Raw genomic sequence first — 20,321 nt, 5'->3', positions numbered from 1 at the left:
GAGCTTTGACTGCCGACAGTGCATGTCTAATCTGTACCGTTAATTTAAATGGTCGAAAAATTATGCTCACAGTGAACCCAAATTTCTAAAATGCCTGCTGGGCGAGGCTCCCAGCCAGAAGCGCAAAGCCAGAAAATTTATGTGCTCTTTCCCCTGGTGTCCTGGCACACTGAATTCTAAAAGGGTTATGGGGACAAAATCGCCATGCTTGAAACAGTTTAAGCATCTTTTTGTTTCCTTCATTGAAAAAAAAGGAAAGGGGCTCTATTAAAAAATGAATACTGTATCTATTTTCAAAAACCAATACCTCTGAATACCTGATCTGAAATTAAATGGCTTCTCCAGTGCCTGAGTGCTGTATTTAAAGCCTTTTTGCATCCCCTCTTCTCACAGTGCATCATAAGTAAGATACATCTCAGTAAATGGGAGTGCAGAATAAATAAAAGCATTTAGCCTGGATTTTCCACTGCTGGACACCCACTGTGAATTAGGCAGCTGGTAGCATAAAATGGGCAGATGTTCAGTCCCTCTCAAACTTATTTTTCTTTGTGCCAAGGTGTAGTTTCCAAGGAGTAGAGAGTAAGGCTCACCTTATTGTGTGGTTTGAAACATGGAAGTCAACAATATCTAGGATAAAAAGGGTAAAAGAACCAAAATCATGACAGGCACCACTGAAGTATGTGGACGCCTGACTAACTATAATCTTGGTGCCTCTTCGGAAGCTCTCCAATCACAGTGTGACTTGCTTTCAGTAGCACGGCATGAAAGAAGGCATGCCAGGTTATTCTGATTGGTCGCATCTGCCACAATTTCACCAACCATATCTACAGGCCCTTAATCACTTACCTCGCAATGACCATGGGGAACTGTCTTTGGAGAGCCCACATTAGTAAAAAGCCAGATACAGAGCTGTCCCATCTACTGTAAGGATACCAGCAGCTACCATGCCATACAGGACTGGTACAGCCAGTGACAATAAGGGTCAGCTGTGGCTTTAAACTTGGCTGTGCCTCCTTCCAGGAATGCTACAATGCTGACTTATGGGGCTGATGCCACGCAGTGGCATAGAGGGCCATCTTCCGTGCAACCACCTCATGCAGCACCACCTCTATTTCAACAGCCATCAAACAAGGGTCGGGTCACTTGTCTGTGGACTTGTGCTTGCATCTTGGGTTTCTTTTCCATTCATTTTTGTATGGTATTTCTCAGTCCCTTCCCCCTTCAGCACAGGCACAGGTTGTAAATAGATGGAAAGGCCTTCTGAACCTTTTTAGAATCTTTGTACCCCTATTCCAACACTCCACTTTAATTGTGCCCTTCTCTTTAAATTTCACTGATACGCAATTTTCTGCTCCCACCACTGGTGTTCTCCCTGGACCTGTCTAAATCCACAGCTGAAGCAATGCTAATGAGCCGACTGTGGAACACTGCTGCAAACAACACACTTCCATTTGAGTTTGTTTCAAACCTGCCAATAGCCAAACAGCGCCACAAGGCTTTTGTGTCTTCCCAAAATAGTGTGCATCATATAATTTTAATTGGAATGCAAGTGTACCAGAATTTGCCCATAGTTTGTCAATGAAATGGTGTTTTGCACCAGATGTGTTAAAAATCCCTCCTAATAGATATCCCGTGAAAGCTTTCCAGTGTTGCTCAGAATAGAAGCAGGAAGCAATTAGTTTGAGAAGTAGTTCAGGTAATTAATAAATGAAGAATGTCATACAGTGGAATCTTATTAGATGTACTGGTTCAACAATGCAGAGAAAAAGAGCAGCTTATAACCAGATCGATGTAGAACAGGACAAGCTATGCCAGAGCTGACACTGGAATGTAGGGCAGTATCTTCAAAACTGCTGCAACAGTTGTGACTCGTACTGTGTTGTCATAATTGCTAACACTAACCTAGTCGGCATATATGTCACAGAGTTTAAAAAGACCCGTGGCACTTTGTAGCTTGGTCCAGAGAGGTGTCAAATTGCCCAATTTTGAAAAACCCTGCAGCATCAAAACTGAAAGAACTGCAAAGTTGCAACAAATCTCTTATGACAGCAGCAACCTGTAATTGCCTGCTCACTGAGAAATGTCTTCGATTGGATTTTCACAACTTGCTGACTTAATGACCGTCAGACACTGGCAGAGATGTAAAGACTACCCTCTTATGAGTTCCATACCATGAATACATAATTAGCATTATTTTTAAGTTCATAGTTTTGCTGACATGTTTTGGTCCCATCAGAGAAGGTGATGTCAATGCTAGGGAATAAAGAAAGATAAAAGGCTTGCATTTATATAGCACCTTATCACACATCTCAGAAACATTCCAGAACAGTTCACATACAATTAATTACTTTGAAGTGCAGGAACTGTTGTTATCTAGGCAAAAATAGTGGCCATTTTCCACATAGCAAATTCCCACAAAAAGTCACAAAATGAACAACCAGTTTGTCTGCTTTGGTTGAGGGAGGAATGTTGGCCAGGACACTGGGAAAACTCCATGTTCTTCTTCAAATAGTGCTATAGGATCTTTAATGTCCACCTGAACCACAGGAGCAGGCAGACAGGGCTTTGGGTTAATGTTCCATTTGAAGAACAACACTTCTGACAATGCAGCATTCAGTCAGTACTGCACTGGAGTAGAATATAGCACTTTTTCTACTTTTAGCATCCAGTGTCAACATCAAGCACGAGTTAGATGTACAGTAAATTTCCCTCTATTCTCCTCCCATTTTTTCAATGATATTTTCACCTCACCCAACGACAGTAAATCTCATCGGGTTAGGTTACATGATCAATAACAACTTTACAGTGCTTAGCCCGAGGGCCATTCTTCATGGGTGACCCCTTGTAGTGAGTATCCAGTTTTGGCCCCTATCGCAACTGAGCCTGACACGTTTGTCACTTAAACTCCACACACATACACTCTCAACTGTTGCCTGCTGCAAGTAACTGACAGTTTTCTAATTTTTCATAACATTAATTTTATGTCATAGTATTGTACTCCCAACATGGAAAATTCCCAGTAAAATACAGCATATTATGTCTCTGAAAATCCTCTGTTCGTTTCATGTAAAGTTGATATTCTCAGAATTTTCATCAGAACCCCCGTAATATGCTGTTTTCATTCCCGTGAATTTTAATAAAGTTTGTGCACTGTGTGATAAAGTAAACAATGTCTGTACAAAGTCCGCTAACATCTCAATAAATGGCACCGGCAGACAGAAAACTCACAAATGCCAGCTAGTGCCATCCAAACTTCAGATATACCTCGTATGAAATGAGAGGTTTGTAGGAGTGTGCCAACCCTGAGGCCCTGATGACCTTATAAACCAGTGGAACATTGATCTTGTGATTTATAACGTTATTAGAATGTCTCAGATGTATCCTAACCTTGTTACACACTCCCATGAATATTTTATTCACCATTTAATATACATTTCTCCATCTATTTGTATGGTATTTGAAGAATTTTAATGACTTCTTTGAGACGCTACCATGTAAATCCCCTGCCTTTTAAGAAACAACAATAAATGGTTGAATCTGGTTTGAATAGTGACTATCACCATAAAAGGCATTTCACAAACAGCTGATGCCATAAATTCCAGCCCTGGTGCTCCCAACGTGTTAAGAGCTACACACTGAGTACCAGGAAATTATTCAAATGAGCTGACCTGACTCTATTAATGCAGTGTTTGAACAGCATCACCACTGTACCATCGGCCCCAGAAAGTTAATGCTGTCTCACCTCTGGCCTGAACCTGGGAGCAGACGAGGAAGACACTTGCTGAGCTATGCATGTTTGCTAAGGTTAATGTGTTCACGTTTTGCATAGTGTAATAGAGTTGTCCTGCAAAGCATTTTAATAGTACTTCAATAAAAAGATGGTGCAGCATCACGGAGGACAAAGCACAGCTCTTCAGCAACTGTTCAGTTACTTTCCAAATACACAGGCACTGCTGCTCTTACACTGGATTTTCTCTGTGATCCTGAAATGTGACAAATAACAAACACTCGGTACACTGCCCTCACAAGATACCTGTATATGGCATGTTAACTCTCTGGGGTAGAAATCTGTCTTGAGCGGTAACATTTAAGGGGGGTAACGCATAGGTCGCCTACTGTACGCCCCGCCTGATATTCATCTCCATTGAAGCAGAAGGGGCGGCCTATGTGATGTCGCCCATTTTACTCCACCATCCAAGTTGAATTTCTGTCTCACTATATAAGACTAAAGCCGCACACATTTCTTTTTGTGCTCTTTATTCCAGAATCTGTTCGTATTGTGTCAGCTTGGCTCAGTGGCAGCCTTCTTACCTCACTTCGTACTCAGAGGGTTGCAGGCTCCATGTTGGGAGAATTTGCAGCACAACTGTATACTACCGCAGTAACCAGAAGGCATAAATTCAAGATCATCACCAAAAGAACAAAGCAAAAGGTTAGGAAAATTTTTGTTTTACACAGAGGGTCATCAAGATATGGAATGCCCTCACCAGAAATACGATGGGAATGGTGCTAAGTAACTAGCTCTTTCAAAGAGCTAGGATGGGTGCGATGGGCCAAATGGCCTCCTTCTGCACTGTAAAGTTATATACATTTATCGCTTTGCCAATGGAAAAAGTGTCAGGATTTTCCATTATATCGACTAACATGCCTGAATATTGGTGGCAAAGCTTGGCATTACTGCCAAGAGGATGATATAGCTGTTGCCAGGGTGCTAACTATATATTCCACTGCCGGTAAGCCTGTAACACTCACATAGAAAAAAAAAATTGGTCATTAACTGTTTCTTAGTGAAAACTGCTAATAAAAAAGACAAGTTTGATTCTAATGGTGATGCCATTTGGTTTTCACTCCTTCAATAACTTTTGTTTGACACTTTTGCCTTAATACCAGGAATCCCTTCCGGAGAAACATGGTCATAAGCATTCATCCTACAACTCCAGGACACAGAATTTGGAACACCAACATACTGGACCACAACAGTTTGTAGATCTTCAACCTTAGTGGTCCAGTTTTACATACGAACCTGGGAAAGTGCAGGATGGGAAAAGACTCTGTGGTCTATCTGGCCAGACCCAAAAAAAAACACTGGGGTCAATTTTAACTCAGGGTGAGTTCGGTGCATGGGGGGCCCGAAATGGGTGGTGCACCCGCAAGTCTAATGCAGAATCCGATAGATATTGTGGGAGTGGGTGATTGAGAGAAAGGGTCAATTTTAACACCTCCTGCAGGGCTGAATCGGTGTGTGGTGGGGGTTAAAATCAGCCGAGTCCACTTATTGGGCCGAGGTCACTCCGTTCACACCTGGCACCGTTTCACCTTTGCCGACTTTCAAGTTGGCCGAGGCTCCCGCTACTGGCAGGAGGGGGCCAAATTAAAATGTAAAAATCGAGCCCAATGATGTCATTAGCACCACAACACTATTTCTACTGCAACTCGGGGGGGGGGGGGGGGGGAGTGCCTACCTGGTGACAAAGTGACCAGAGAAAATTGGCAGAAGGCAGCAGAGGCCAAGGTAAGTTTTAATTTTTGCTATTCGAGAGGATTCCTTGGGAATCAGGCTCCTCCGGGCCGCTAATCGATTTTAATGGCCGGGCCTCATTTAAATTTTTCAAATCCGTCTCTCTCCCAAAGCTGGTGGGAATTACATCAGAGCTGGTGGGCAGGAGCAGGAATTTAGGTTGAAAGCCAGGTGCCACCCAGGACGCCGGCATAAACATAAGGGTAGGGGGAGGTTGTTCATACAGATACACCGGTGTGGGGAGGGAGAGAGGGAAGACAGGGGCAGGGGCAGCTCAACGATTCCTTCTGAGGCCTGGAGGAGCCTGAGTCTCAAGGAATCCTTTGGCCCCCTCCTGTCAGTAGCGGGAGCCTCGGCCTACTTGAAAGTCGGCGAAGGTGAAATGGTGTCAGGCGTGAACGGAGTGACCTCAGCCCAATAAGTGGACTCGGCTGATTTTAACCCCTCCCACACACCGATTCAGCCCTGCACGGGGTGTTAAAATCGACCCTTTCTCTCAATCACCCACTCCCACAATATCTATCGGATTCTGCATTAGATTTTTCCACATAATCGGCCTCCAATACCTCACTGCGCAGTCTGTTCAATACATTCACCAACCTATTCGTAAAGCAGGTAAATCTAAACTGTCCTCGCACCTTCCCTCTTCTAAGCCTGAACCCATGTCCCTTGGTTCTAGAGATTGTGGCGATCTTCAGCATGTTACTGGAGTTCATTTCAATTATCTCCTTATGCATGTTAATTATACTGCAGTTTCTGAATTAATATGATACAAAATTGCAATATAAGCAGGGAGTGAAGTGGCCAAAATGACATGCATCAAGTTTTGTCAAGGGCCATGCGAGAACTCAAGGAGATAGTCGCACTGGCTGCAATATAACTGCAAACTACCTGTTATTCCAGCTTCCTCCAAGGGATGAGAATGACAGTTGCATCTGGGTTGAATGCAAAGGGGTGAAACTGGCCATGACAGGGTCTTTTCAAGCATACTAAAGTGGTAGGTTATCCCAGAGGCTGACCATGGAGCAGCACCGATGACATCAGCAGAGATGCTCACCAGCAGCTGCATCTGACCCTCTGAATAAGAATGGTATAAATTGAGATAGAGCGACAATACTAGGGAAAAACAAATACTAGTGCATTCCAGACCAGAGCACAGAGCAAGTCAGTCCTTAATAATGTAAACACTGCTTACCGCAGATCTAAGCCTGATGTTACTTAGTCAAGGTGGCATTATAAACAAGTCATGAAAGATGTACAAAGAAGATTCATGTATATAACAGAAATAATTTTAGCAAAATGGTTCAAAACCAAAACCTAAAGTGTTCAATATCTTTATTGATTCAGTAAAGAATGTTAGGTAAATATATGGACCTACCATTTTGCTCTCTTTGAACACCGGCTGCTAGTAGGTCTGGCTCCCCAAAACTGATGTCATTGAGTCGGGATCCTAAGCATTCAACAGAAAGAAGCTTACACCATTCCTCTGCCTCCAGCTCTGTGAACAAATACATGGCAACACATAAGATCATCACACCCTGTGTTGTTCGGAGTACTAATATTAATGCTAAGTAGAACGATTAGCAATGAAAGACATCTGCAGCTTGAGGTATTTAGATTTTAGTTTACTCATCATTTGATTAATGAGTCATGAAGCCTGTTTGGATTAATTAATATAATGTCTGTGTACCTTTTTCCTGAGGCCAATATCAGCCAGAATTGATCACCATAACGGACTTTGGATCAATATAAACAAAGTAACCAGTTCAAGTTTGAAGACCATTTTAATTACAGAAAAGGTCAAAATTAAGGTTGACAATTTTTAATATAATTCAGATTGATTTTTACTCTATTATGTTGTGTTTAATATAACAACCAAATCAAGTTCAATACTGGGATCACACAATCATCAATATATTAGAGGCACAGTGACAAGCTGTGGCTCTTACATCCTTAGTCAAGCAATAATTACAACATCAGCTTAACCTGCATTTAGGCCTCACTACAAATTGACAATAAATCAGCTCATTGTGACAATGATGAGTATATTATTTGGACACAAGAGTCATACAGATTTAATGTACGAGTGGGTGTTCTGTTTGTTGCTAATAGTGAGTCGGAGCATACAATATTTTGTAAGGACAGGAGTGTTGTGCCAAGTAACACACAATGTATTATTGTGCAGCTAAGATGGACTTGCGTTTTATCTGGTCTGTCTATTTAAAACTAGAAAGGCAATTGCTGTGAATATGTACCTCCTTCGGTCAATTAGAGACAAATTCAACAGTTATTTTCTTTGAGAGACTTCAATCTTAATGATCCAGTTTTATATCTGAGCTGACTTCAATGGAAAAAAGAATCGGGCAGGGTGTAAAACGAGCTACTGGTTTGCAATCGTCCATTTTGCACTATTACCGAAGCCCAATTTCATCCACTTATTCATTTATTTGTAAGTTCTACTTAGCATTAATATTAGTATTTATTGATTTATCTGTTCAATTCTGACTTTTTACTATTTTATTAATATGATAGTTGAGCCAATCAGGTGCAAATGTAACATGGAGGCTCGAATTTTCTTCAGTTGTATTTCATTTAATGGTGGAGCAAGAAATCGGGTAGGGAACAGATGCACCAACTGCCATCGCTGGCCACCACTTATGGGATTTACTGCTGGAAATATCAGTGGACATTGAAAGTAGGTGATAATGGCAGAGTGACGACATACATCACAATATCAGAAACTCATGATGCCAACAAGTTACTGGCGTCCAGCATTGCTAAGGGCAAGCAGAAAGCCTATTAAATTGTAAAGTCCACTACAAAAGGCTCCTCTCCTTACATGACTCGCAGACAGCCATTTTCACCGCACTGGCACAGGCAGGAGATAATATTGGGATTCCACCTGAAGTAAGTAAATTAGGTTGACCCCAGGAAATCTGCCAGCAATAAAAACTGATCATCATACCATATAAATGGAGAAGCTTATGGACTTCAGTGCTTTGTAGAGTGGTGAGAGATTTTTCATAGTAAATGCATTATTTCATGTCAGATCTATTGATTCATTAAGCAATAAATAACCTTTAAAATTATTTCCCTTGGGTTCACTGGCCTGTAGTTTATGTTCATAACAAAATGTAAACCTTGTTAGGGTCTCTCATATCAAAATCACTTCTCATACAATAACAACTTACATTTTCCTGGCTAGTTAACATAATAAAACATCCCAAAATGCTTCACAGTGGTAACAACTGGACTTTTCACAGTAATGAGAAAGGTTAGGGGCGATGACCGAAGGCCTCGTCAAAGAGTAGGTATGGAGGAGACAAGAGAGATAGCAAGGGTTCCAGAGATGGTTGAAAGCTCTGTGACCAATGGTGGAATGGACAGTGGGGGAATGAAAGGGAGGCCAGAAATGAAAAAGTAGAGGTCATGCACTGACACATAAGGCTGAAGGAAATTGGGATGAAGGGATTTGTACATGAAGGCAAGGATTTTTAAGTTGATGCACTGGGAGATGGGTGACCAATAGAAGTTGGTAAGGACAGGGTGATAGGAGAGTGCAATTTAGTTTTGGATGAAATGCAGGTGGCCAAGGTTTGGATGAGTTGCAGCTTATGAAGGGTGGATCTCAGGAGGATGGAGAGAGTGTTTAGGTAATTGAGCATGAAGATCACAAAGACATGGATAGGGGTTCAGCAGCAGCGGAAGTGAGGCAACAATGGATGCGGGCGATGTTACAGAGTTGAAAATAGGAGGGATGAGATGCGTAGGCTGATGTTGAACTCAGCGTAAAACAGAGCACTGAGATTTTGTATATTAGGTTCAGCCTGAGTGAACAGCTGGGGAGCAGGGTGGAACATAGAATTGGGTATTATCGGCAGACCCCATGCCTGTGAAGATGTTGCCAAGGGGCAGTATGAGATAAGGAAAGAGGAGATGAAGGATGGAAACTTAGAAAATACCTGAGGTGACCATGCAAGGATGGGAGAAGAAGCCATTGCTGGAGATGCACTGGCTCTATTGTGACAGGCAGGACTGGAACTATTATATAGGATTACCTTGAATGTACAGCACAGAAACAGGCCATTCGGCTCAACTAGTCTATGCTGGTGTTTATGCTCCACATGAGCCTCTTCTCTCCCTACTTCATCTAACCAATCAGCATATCCTTCTATTCCATTCTCCCTCAAGTGCTTATCTAGCTTCCCCTTAAACGCATCTATGCTATTTGCCTCAACTACTCCTTGTGGTAGCGAGTTCCACATTTTAATCACTCTCTGAGTCAAGAAGTTTCTCTTGAATTCCCTATTGGATTTATTAGTGACTATCTTATATTTATGGCCCCTAGTTCTGGTCTCCCCCGCAAGTGGAAACATCTTCTCTATGTCTACCCTATCAAATGCTTTCATAATCTTAAAGACCTCTATCAGGTTACCCCTCAGTCTTCTCTTTTCCACAGAAAAGAGCTCCAGCCTGTTCAGCCTTCCCTGATTAATATATCCTCTTAGATCTGCTATCATCCTAGTAAATCTTTTTGCACCTTCTCCAATGCTTCTATATCCTTTTTATAATGTGGATACCAGAAATGTTCACAGTACTCCAAGTGTGATTTAACCAAGGTTCCACAGAAGTTTATCATACCCCAGTGGTTGGTTTGCTTTTTTTATGGCCTTATTAACCTGTGTTGCTATTTTTAGTGATTTGTGTATCTGCACCCCTAGATCCCTCTGCTCCTCTATGCCGTTTAGATGCTTATTATCCAAGCAGTATGTGGTCCCCTTATGCTTCCTACCAAAATGTAATACCTCACACTTTTCTGTATTGAAATTCATTTGCTAATTACATGCCCATTCTGCAAGTTTATTTATGTCTTCCTGTACTTTGTCACAGTCCTCCTCGGTATTAACCATACCCCCAATTTGGTGTTGTCTGTAAATTTTGAAATTGTACTCCCGATTCCTGAGTCCAAATCATTTATGTAAATGGTGAACAACAGTGGTCCCAGTACCTATCCTTGTGGCACACCACTTCCCACCTTTTGCCAGTCTGAGTAACTTACCTTTAACATCTACTCTCTCTTTTCTGTTTTGTAGCCAGCTTGCTATCCATTCTGCTATTTGTCACCTGACTCCATATGCTCTGACCTTAGTCATGAATCTACTATGTAGTGCCTTATCAAAGACCTTTTGAAAATCCAAATATATTACATCTACTGCATTACCCTTGTCTACCCTTTCTGTTACTTCTTCAAAGAATTCAATAAGGTTGGTCAGCATGACTTTCCATTTTGAAATCTGTGCAGACTATTCTTTATTATATTTTCAGTTTCTTGATGTTTTTCTATTCCATCTTTGAGTAAAGATTCCATTATCTTTCCTACCACTGACATTAAGCTAATTGGTTTATAGTTCCCTGGACTGGTTCTATCTCCCTTTTTAAGTATAGGAATCTCCTTAGATGTCCGCCAGTCCTCTGGCACTATTCCCATTTCTAATGACTTTTTATATATATGAAATAGTGCCTCTGCTATCTCTTCCCTAATTTTTTTTAACATGCACGGATGCAATCTATCCGGACCATGGGTTTTATCCTCTCTAAGTTTGGTTATTTTATCAATTATCTCCCCCCTTTTTATCTTAAATGTCTTCATATCTTTCTTGATCTCTTCTTCTAATGTCATGCCCACCATGTTAGTCTCCCTGGTAAATACTGAGGCAAAGTAATTATTAAAAATATTTCTGTCATTTTGCCATCATTACCTGCAAATTTATTGTGTGTATCCCTTAATGGCCCTATCCTTATCCTGATTTTTCTTTTGTTATTTATGTGTCTGCAGAATACGATTTCTTTTTATATTCCTTGATAATTTCATCTCGTAGTTTCCCTTTGCCTTCCTAATTGTTTTTTTAAATTTCTTTCCTAACCTTTTTGTATTCCCTTTTGTCATCCTCTCCTTTGTGTATGCCTTTTTCTTTAGTTTCAATTTTGCCTTTATTTCTTTATTCATCCATGGTGTATCATTACTTGTTAGATTGTTCTTGCTTTTTAGTGGGATATATTTCTCCTGGACTCTATTGATCACCGTTGTAAATGTTTCCAAATGGTGTTCTATTTCTTTGTTTATCAGTAAATATTTCCACTTTATTTTCCCTAGTTCCATTCTCATCCCCTGAAAATCAGCTTTTTTCCAATTTATTAGAACCATAGAAAAGGTACAGCACAGAAGGGGGCCATTCGGCCCATCGTGTCCGCGCCGGCTCGAAGATCAACCAGGTGCTCATTCTAATCCCACCTTCCAGCACCCGGTCCGTAGCCCTGCAGCTTACAGCACTTTAGGTGCAGGTCCAGGTACTTTTTAAAAAGAGTTGAGGGTCCCTGCCTCGACCACCAATTCGGGCAGTGAATTCCATACACCCACCACCCTCTGGGTAAAAACGTTTTTCCTCATGTCCCCTCTAATCCTTCTGCCAATCAGCTTAAATCTATGTCCTCTAGTTCTTGAACTCTCCGCTGGGGGAAACAGGTACTTCCTGTCTACTCTATCTGGGCCCCTCAGAATTTTGTACACCTCAATCAAGTCACCCCTCAGCCTCCTCTGCTCCAAGGAAAACAACCCCAGCCTATCCAATCTCTCCTCGTAGCGCAATTTTCAAGCCCTGGCAACATTCTTGTAAATCTTCTCTGCACTGTCTCCACAGCAATTATGTCCTTCCTGTAATGTGGTGACCAGAACTGTGCATAATACTCAAGCTGTGGACTTACCAGCGTTTTATACAGTTCCATCATTACATCCCTGCTTTTGTATTCTATACCTCGGCTAATAACAGAGAGCATTCCATATGCCTTCTTCACAACCTTATCTACCTGTACTGTCACCTTCAGGGACCTTGGTCTTTGGTAATTACTTTGGTCTTTGTCTTACTTATGTCCTTCTCAATCTTTATCTTCAACCTTATTATGTGGTGAGGTAAGAGTAACTGCCCTTGACATCAAGGCAGCATTGTTTGGCACCAAGGAGCCCTAGTAAAATTGAAGTCAATGGGAATCAGGGGGAAAACTCTCCAGTGGCTGGAGTCATACCTAGCACAAAGGAAAATGGTAGTGGTTGTTGGAGGCCAATCATCTCAGCCCCAGGATATTGCTGCAGGAGTTCCTCAGGGCAGTGTCCGAGGCCCAACCATCTTCAGCTGCTTCATCAATGACCTTCCCTCCATCATAAGGTCAAAAATAGGGATGTTCGCTGATGATTGCACAGTGTTCAGTTCCATTCGCAACTCCTCAGATAATTAAGCAGTCCGTGGCCACATGCAGCAAGACCTGGACAACATCCAGGCTTGGGTTGATAAGTGGCAAGTAACATTCATGCCAGACAAGTGCCAGGCAATGACCATCTCCAACAAGAGAGAGTCTAACCACCTCCCCTTGACATTCAACGGCAATACCATCGCCGAATCCCCCACCATCAACATCCTGGGGGTCACCATTGACCAGAAACTTAACTGGACCAGCCACATAAATACTGTGGCTACAAGAGCAGGTCAGAGGCTGGGTATTCTGCAGCAAGTGACTCACCTTCTGACTCCCCAAAGCCTTTCCACCATCTACAAGGCACAAGTCAGGAATGTGATGGAATACTCTCCACTTGCGTGGATGAGTGCCACTCGAACAACACTCATGAAGCTCGACACCATCCAGGACAAGGCAGCCCGCTTGATTGGCACCCCATCCACCACCCTAAACATTCACTCCCCTCACCACTGGCCCACCGTGGCTGCAGTGTACCACCCACAGGATGCACTGCAGCAACTCGCCAAGGCTTCGTCGACAGCACCTCCCAAACCCGCGACCTCTACCACCTAGAAGGACAAAAGCAGCAGGCACATGGGAACAACACCACCTGCACATTCCCCTCCAAGTCACACACCATCCCGACTTGGAAAAAATCGCTGTTCCTTCATCGTCACTGGGTCAAAATCCTGGATCTCCCTTCCTAACAGCACTGTGGGAGAACCTTCACCACATGGACTGCAGCGGTTCAAGAAAGCGGCTCACCACCACCTTCTCAAGGGCAATTAGGAATGCGCAATAAATGCTGGTCTTGCCTGCGACGCTCACATCCCATGAACAAATAAAAAAAAAAGATTGCTACAAGTTCTCCTGCACTTGCACTCATTTTAAAAACTCCATTTCCTGTACTCTTTTACCTACCTCTTCTTGCCAGTTTATTTGGGATAGTTAACATCACCCATGATTGTTATTCTATGTCCTTTACTCATTTCACATATTTGCTTACATAGTTCTTCCTCCACCTCCTTTCCACTATTAGATGGTCTGTAGTATACCCCTATTTGCATGATCGATCCCTTCTTATCTTTTATTTCAATCCATGTGGATTCTGTTTGCATCCTTCTGTTCGTTATGTCTCTTTATTCTACTCCATTATGTTATCTCTAATTAATACAGCTACTCCACCACCCACCCCCGCCTTCTTCCTTCCCTATCCTTTCTGATTATGTTATAACCTGCAATAAGAACATAAGAAATAGTAACAGGAGTAGGCCTTATGGCCTCTCGAGCCTGCTCCACCATGCAATAAAATCATGGCTGATCTTTGACCTCAACTCCACTTTCCCGCCCGATCCCCATATCCCTTGATTCCCTTAGAGTCCAAAAATCTATCGATCTCAGTCTTGAATATACTCAACAACTGAGCATCCACAGCCCTCTGGGGTAGAGAATTCCAAAGATTCACAACGCATTGAGTGAAGAAATTTTTCCTTATCCCGGTCCTAAATGGCCGACCCCTTATCTTGAGACTATGACCCCTTGTTTTAGACTCTCCAGCCAGGGGAGACAGCCACTCAGCATCTACCCTGTCAAGCTGTCTAAGAATTTTATATGTTTCAGTGAGATCACCTCTCAACTCCAGAGAATATAGGCTCATTCTACACAATCTCTCCTCATAGGACAACCCTGTCATCCCAGGAATCAATCTAGTCAACCTTCGCTGCACCCACTCTAAGGCAAGTATATCCTTCGTTAGGTAAGGAGACCAAAACTGTACACAGTACTCCAGGTGTGGTCTCACCAGAGCCCGATATAATTGCAGCAAGACTTCCTTACTCTTATACTCCAACCCCCTTGCAATAAAGGCTAAGATGCCATTTGCCTTCCTAATTGCTTGCCTGTACATGCATGTTAACTTTCTGTGATTCATGTACAAGGACACCCAAGTCCCTCTGACTACCAACATTTCTTAGTCTCTCACCTTTTAAAAAATATTCTGCTTTTCTATTTTCCTACCAAAGTGGATAATTTCCCCACATTATACGCCATCTGGCACCTTCTTGGCTACTCACTTAACCTGTCTATGTCCCTTTACAGACTCTTACGTCCTTCTCACAGCTTACTTTCCCACCTAGCTTTGTATCATCAGCAAACTTGGATACATTACACTCCGTCCCTTCATCTAAGTCATTGATATATATTGTAAACAGCTGAGGCACTGACCCTTGTGGCACCCCACTAGTTACAACCTGCCAACTCGAGAATGACTCGTTTATTCCTGGTCTCTGCTTTCTGTCCGTTAACCAATCCTCAATCCATGCTAATATATTATCCCCAGTCCCATGAGCCTTCATCTTGTGCAACAACCTCTTGTGTGGCAGCTTATCGAATGCATTTTGAAAATTCAAATGTACTACATCCACTGGTTCCCCTTATCTACCCTGCTAGTTACACCCCCAAAAAAACTCTAATAGATTTGTCAAACACGATTTCCCTTTCATAAAACCGTGTTGACTCTGCCTAATCATATTATGATTTTCTAAGTGCCCTGTTACTATGTCTTTAATACTAGATTCTAGCATTTTCCCTACTACTGATATCAGGCTAACTTGCCTGTAGTTCCCTGTTTTCTCTCTCCCTGCTTTCTTGAATAGCGGAGTTATATTTACTACCTTCCAATCCACGGGGACTGTTCTAGAATCTAGGGAATTCTGGAAGATCAAAACCAATGCATCCACTATCTCTGCATCTCTGCAGCCACCTCTTTTAAAACCCTAGGGTGTAGGCCATCAGGTCCAGGGGATTTGTCAGCTTTTAGTCCCATTAATTTCTCCAGTACTTTTTCTTTACCAATCTTAATTACTTTATGTTCCTCCCTCTCATTAGACCCTTGGTTCCCTACCACTTCCGGTATGTTTTTTGTATTTCCTACTGTGAAGACAGATACAAAATATTTGTTTAACATCTCTGCCATTTCCTTATTCCCATTATAATTTCTCCGGTATCTGCCTCCAAGGGACCTACGTTTACTTTCACTAATCTCTTCCTTTTTACATACTTGTAGAAGCTCTTACAATCTGTTTTCATATTTCTTGCTAGTTTACTGTCATATTCAATTTTCTCCCTCTTTATAAATTTCTTGGTCATTCTTTGCTGATTTCTAAAACCCTCCCAATCCTCAGGCTCATTACTCTTTTTGGCAACATTGTAAGCCTCTTAATATCTTTAACTTCTCTAGTTAGCTACGGTTGGATCACTTTTCCAGTGGAGTTTTTATTCATTGAGAAATATGAATCATTTCTTTAAATGTTCACCATTGCTTATCTACCGTCATATCTTTTAATCTAATTTCCCAAACTACCGTGGCCAACTCTCCCCTCATACTGAAGTAATTGGCTTTGTTTAAATTAAAACCCTAGTTTCAGTCTTAACATCACTCTCAAAATCTATATGAAATTCCATCATATTATGATCACCCCTCCCCAGAGGATCCTTAACTTATAACATTAACCCTGTCTCATTACACAATATGAGATATAAAATAGCCTGTTCCCTAGTTGGTTCCTCGATATATTGTTCCATAAAACTGTCTTGAATGCATTCCATTAACTCATCCTCCAAACTACTTTTGCCAATTTCGTTTGCCCAGTCTATGTGAAGATTAAAGTCCCTCACAATTATTGCATTACCCTTGTTACATGTTCTTCTAATTTCCTGATTTATATTCTGTTCACCACTACAACTACTGTTAGGGGGCCTATAAACTATTCCTACCAGTGTTTCAAGAATATAATAGGAGCATAAGAATACAAGAACATAAGAAGTAGGAGCAGGAGTAGGCCATATGACCCCTCAAGCCTGCTCCACCATTCAATAAGATCATGGCTGACCTTCGACCTCAACTTCACTTTCCTGCCCAGTCCCCATATCCCTTGATTCCCTTAGAGTCAAAAAGTCCATCGATCTCAGTCTTGAATATACTTAATGACTGAGCATCCAGAGCCCTCTGGGGTAGAGAATTCCAAATATTTATGACCCTCTGACTGAAGAAATTCCTCCTCATCTCAATCCTAAATGTCTGACTCCTTATCCTGATACTATATTCCCTAGTTCTGGACTCTCCAGCCAGGAGAAACAGCCTCTCAGCATTTTCCTGTCAGGTCCTCTTAGAATCTTATATGTTTCAATAAGATCACTTCTCATTCTTCTAAACTCCAGAGAGTATGGGCCCATTCTATTCAATCTTCCCTCATAGGACAACCCTCTGATCCCAGGAATCAATCTATTGAACCTTTGTTGCACTGCCTCTAAGGCAAGTATATCCTTCCTTAGATAAGGAGACCAAAACTGTCCTCAGTACTCCAGGTGTGGTCTCACCAAAGCCCTGTACAATTGCAGCAAGACCTCCTTACTCTTGTACTCCAACCTCCCTGCAATAAAGGTCAACATACCATTTGCCTTCTTAATTGTTTTTTTCTGCCCCTTATTATTTCTTAGCTCCACCCATACTGATTCTACATCCTGATTTTCTGAGCTGAGATCCATTCTCATTACTGCCTTTATCTCATCCTTTATTATCAGGGCTAGTCACCCTCCTTTTCCATTTTGCCTGTCTTTTCTAAAAGTCAAATACCCTAGAATATTTAGTTCCCAATTTTGGACATCCTGCAACCACGTCTCAGTAATGGTTATCAGATAAAACCCATTTATCTCTATTTGTGCCATTCATAGAATCATAGAAAATTTACGGCACAGAAGGCGGCCATTCGACCCACCATGTCTGCTCTGGCTGAGAAACGATCCACCCAGTATAATCCCACTTTCCCGCATTTGGTCTGTAGCCCTGCAGGTCACGGTTCTTCAGGTGCACATCCAGGTATTTTTTAAATGAGTTGAGGGTTTCTGCCTCTACCACCCTCTCAGGCAGTGAGTTCCAGACGCCCACCACCCTCTGGGTGAAAAATTTTTCCTTATTTCCGCTCTAATCCTTCTACCAATCACTTTAAATCTATGCCCCCTGGTTATTGACCCCTGCGTTAAGGGAAATAGGTCCTTCCTATCCACTCTATCTAGGCCCCTCATAATTTTGTACACCTCAATCAAATCACCCCTCAGCCTCCTCTGTTCCAAGGAAAATAACCCCCGCCTATCCAATCTTTCCTCATAGCTAAAATATTTCAGTCCTGGCGGCATCCTCGTAAATCTCCTCTGCATCCTCTCTAGTGCAATTACATTCTTCATGTAATGTGGTGACTAGAACTGTGCACAGTACTCAAGCTGAGCACCCACGGACCAGTTGAACCAGGAACACTTCTCACCACGATGGACGTCTCGACACTCTACACCAGTATCCCCCACGATGACGGCATCGCTGCGACAGCATCAATACTCAACACCAACAACAGCCAATCTCCAGAAGCCATCCTGCAACTCATCCGCTTCATCCTGGATCACAATGTCTTCACCTTCGATAACCAGTTCTTTACCCAAACACACGGAACAGCCATGGGGACCAAATTCGCACCCCAATACGCCAACATTTTCATGCACAAGTTCGAGCACGACTTCTTCACTGCACAGGACCTCCAACCAACGCTATACACCAGATACATCGACGACATTTTCTTCCAATGGACCCACGGCGAAGAATCACTGAAGAGGCTACACGATAACATCAACTAGTTCCATCCCACCATCAAACTCACCATGGACTACTCCTCAGAATCGGTTTCATTCTTGGACACACGAATCTCCATCAAAGACGGGTACCTCAGCACCTCACTCTACCGCAAGCCCACGGACAACCTCACGATGCTCCACTTCTCCAGCTTCCACCCTAACCACGTCAAAGAGGCCATCCCCTATGGACAGGCCCTGCGAATACACAGGGTCTGCTCAGACGAGGAGGAATGCGATGGACACCTATAGACGCTGAAAGATGCCCTCGTAAGAACGGGATATGACGCTCGACTCGTCGATCAACAGTTCCGACGGGCCACAGCGAAAAATCGCATAGACCTCCTCAGAAGACAAACACGGGACACAACCAACAGAGTATCCTTCGTCGTCCAGTACTTCCCCGGAGTGGAGAAACTACACCATGTTCTTCGCAGCCTTCAACATGTCATCGATGACGGCGAACACCTCGCTAAGGCCATCCCCACGCCTCCACTACTCGCCTTCAAACAGCCACCCAACCTCAAACAGACCATCGTTTGCAGCAAATTACCCAGCTTTCAGGAGAACAGCGTCCACGACACCACAAAACCCTGCCACGGCAACCTCTGCAAGACATGCCAGATCATCGACACAGATACCACCATCACACGAGAGGACACCACCCACCAGGTACATGGTTCATACTCCTGTGACTCGGCCAACGTTGTCTACCTCATACGTTGCAGGAAAGGATGCTCCGGTGCATGGTACATTGGCGAGACCATGCAGACGCTGCGACAACGGATGAACGGACACCGCACAACAATCGCCAGACAGGAGGGTTCCCTCCCAGTCGGGGAACACTTCAGCAGTCAAGGACATTCAGCCTCCGATCTTTGGGTAAGCGTTCTCCAAGGCGGCCTTCGAGACACACGACAACGCAAAATTGTCGAGCAGAAATTGATAGCCAAGTTCCGCACCCATGAGGACGGCCTCAACTGGGATCTTGGGTTCATGTCACGCTACATGTAACCCCACTTGACGTAGAGTCATCCAGACTCAAGTCGTAGTTGGCTAGTTCTCCATACACAGATGCGGCCGGACCTGCTGCGATTTCCAGCGAAAGAAAGTTATCTGTTTTTAATACATCTGGTCATTCTCTCTCTCTTTCTGTCTTTCTGGTCTCTCTCTCTCTCTGTCTGTCTTTCTGATTTGACCCCTTGTGACCCCACCTCAGTATTCTTGGATGTAATGTTTCCCTGACTGACCTGTCTGAACACCATTCACTCCTTTGATTGCTGTGATTATCTCGCTGCCGAGGTGTGATAAAGGGCAGTTAGAAAGATTATCTGTAATCATCAGGCATTGTTCTCTGACTATATATGCTGTGCCTTTATGCAACTCTTCACTCACCTGATGAAGGAGCAAAGCTCTGAAAGCTTGTGATTTCAAATAAAACTGTTGGACTATAACCTGGTGTTGTGCAACTCCTTACATTTATATTCTATGCCTTGGCTAATAAAGGAAAGCATTTCATATGTCGCCTTAACCACCTTATCTACCTGTCCTGCTACCTTCAGGGATCTGTAGACATGCACTCCAAGGTCCCTCGCTTCCTCTACACCTCTCAGTATCCTCCCATTTATTATGTATTCCCTTGCCTTGTTTGCTCTCCCCAAATGCATTACCTCACACTTCTCCGGATTGAATTCCATTTGCCACTTTTCTGCCCATCTGACCAATCCATTGATATCTTCCTGCAGTCTACAGCTTTCCTCCCTGCTATCAACCACATGGCTTATCTTTGTGTCATCCGCAAATTTCTTAATCATGCCCCCTAAGTCCAAATCGTTAATGT

The 20,321-nt window shown here is 42.9% G+C and overlaps 1 protein-coding gene across 1 annotated transcript in view; it reads right to left on the bottom strand.

The window, feature by feature from the left end:
* The window catches only part of LOC137308584 (docking protein 6-like), a 187,770-nt gene that overhangs the window by 81,890 nt on the left and 85,559 nt on the right, over window positions 1-20,321 (bottom strand). Inside the window, exon 3 of the mRNA XM_067977202.1 lies at window positions 6,897-7,016. Coding sequence (XP_067833303.1) covers window positions 6,897-7,016 — 120 coding nt within the window. The remainder of the gene's footprint in view (window positions 1-6,896; window positions 7,017-20,321) is intronic.

This window comes from Heptranchias perlo, chromosome 3, assembly GCF_035084215.1.
Source record: "Heptranchias perlo isolate sHepPer1 chromosome 3, sHepPer1.hap1, whole genome shotgun sequence".
NCBI classification, from domain to species: Eukaryota; Metazoa; Chordata; class Chondrichthyes; order Hexanchiformes; family Hexanchidae; genus Heptranchias; species Heptranchias perlo.
This window is presented reverse-complemented; position numbering and strand designations above follow the sequence as displayed.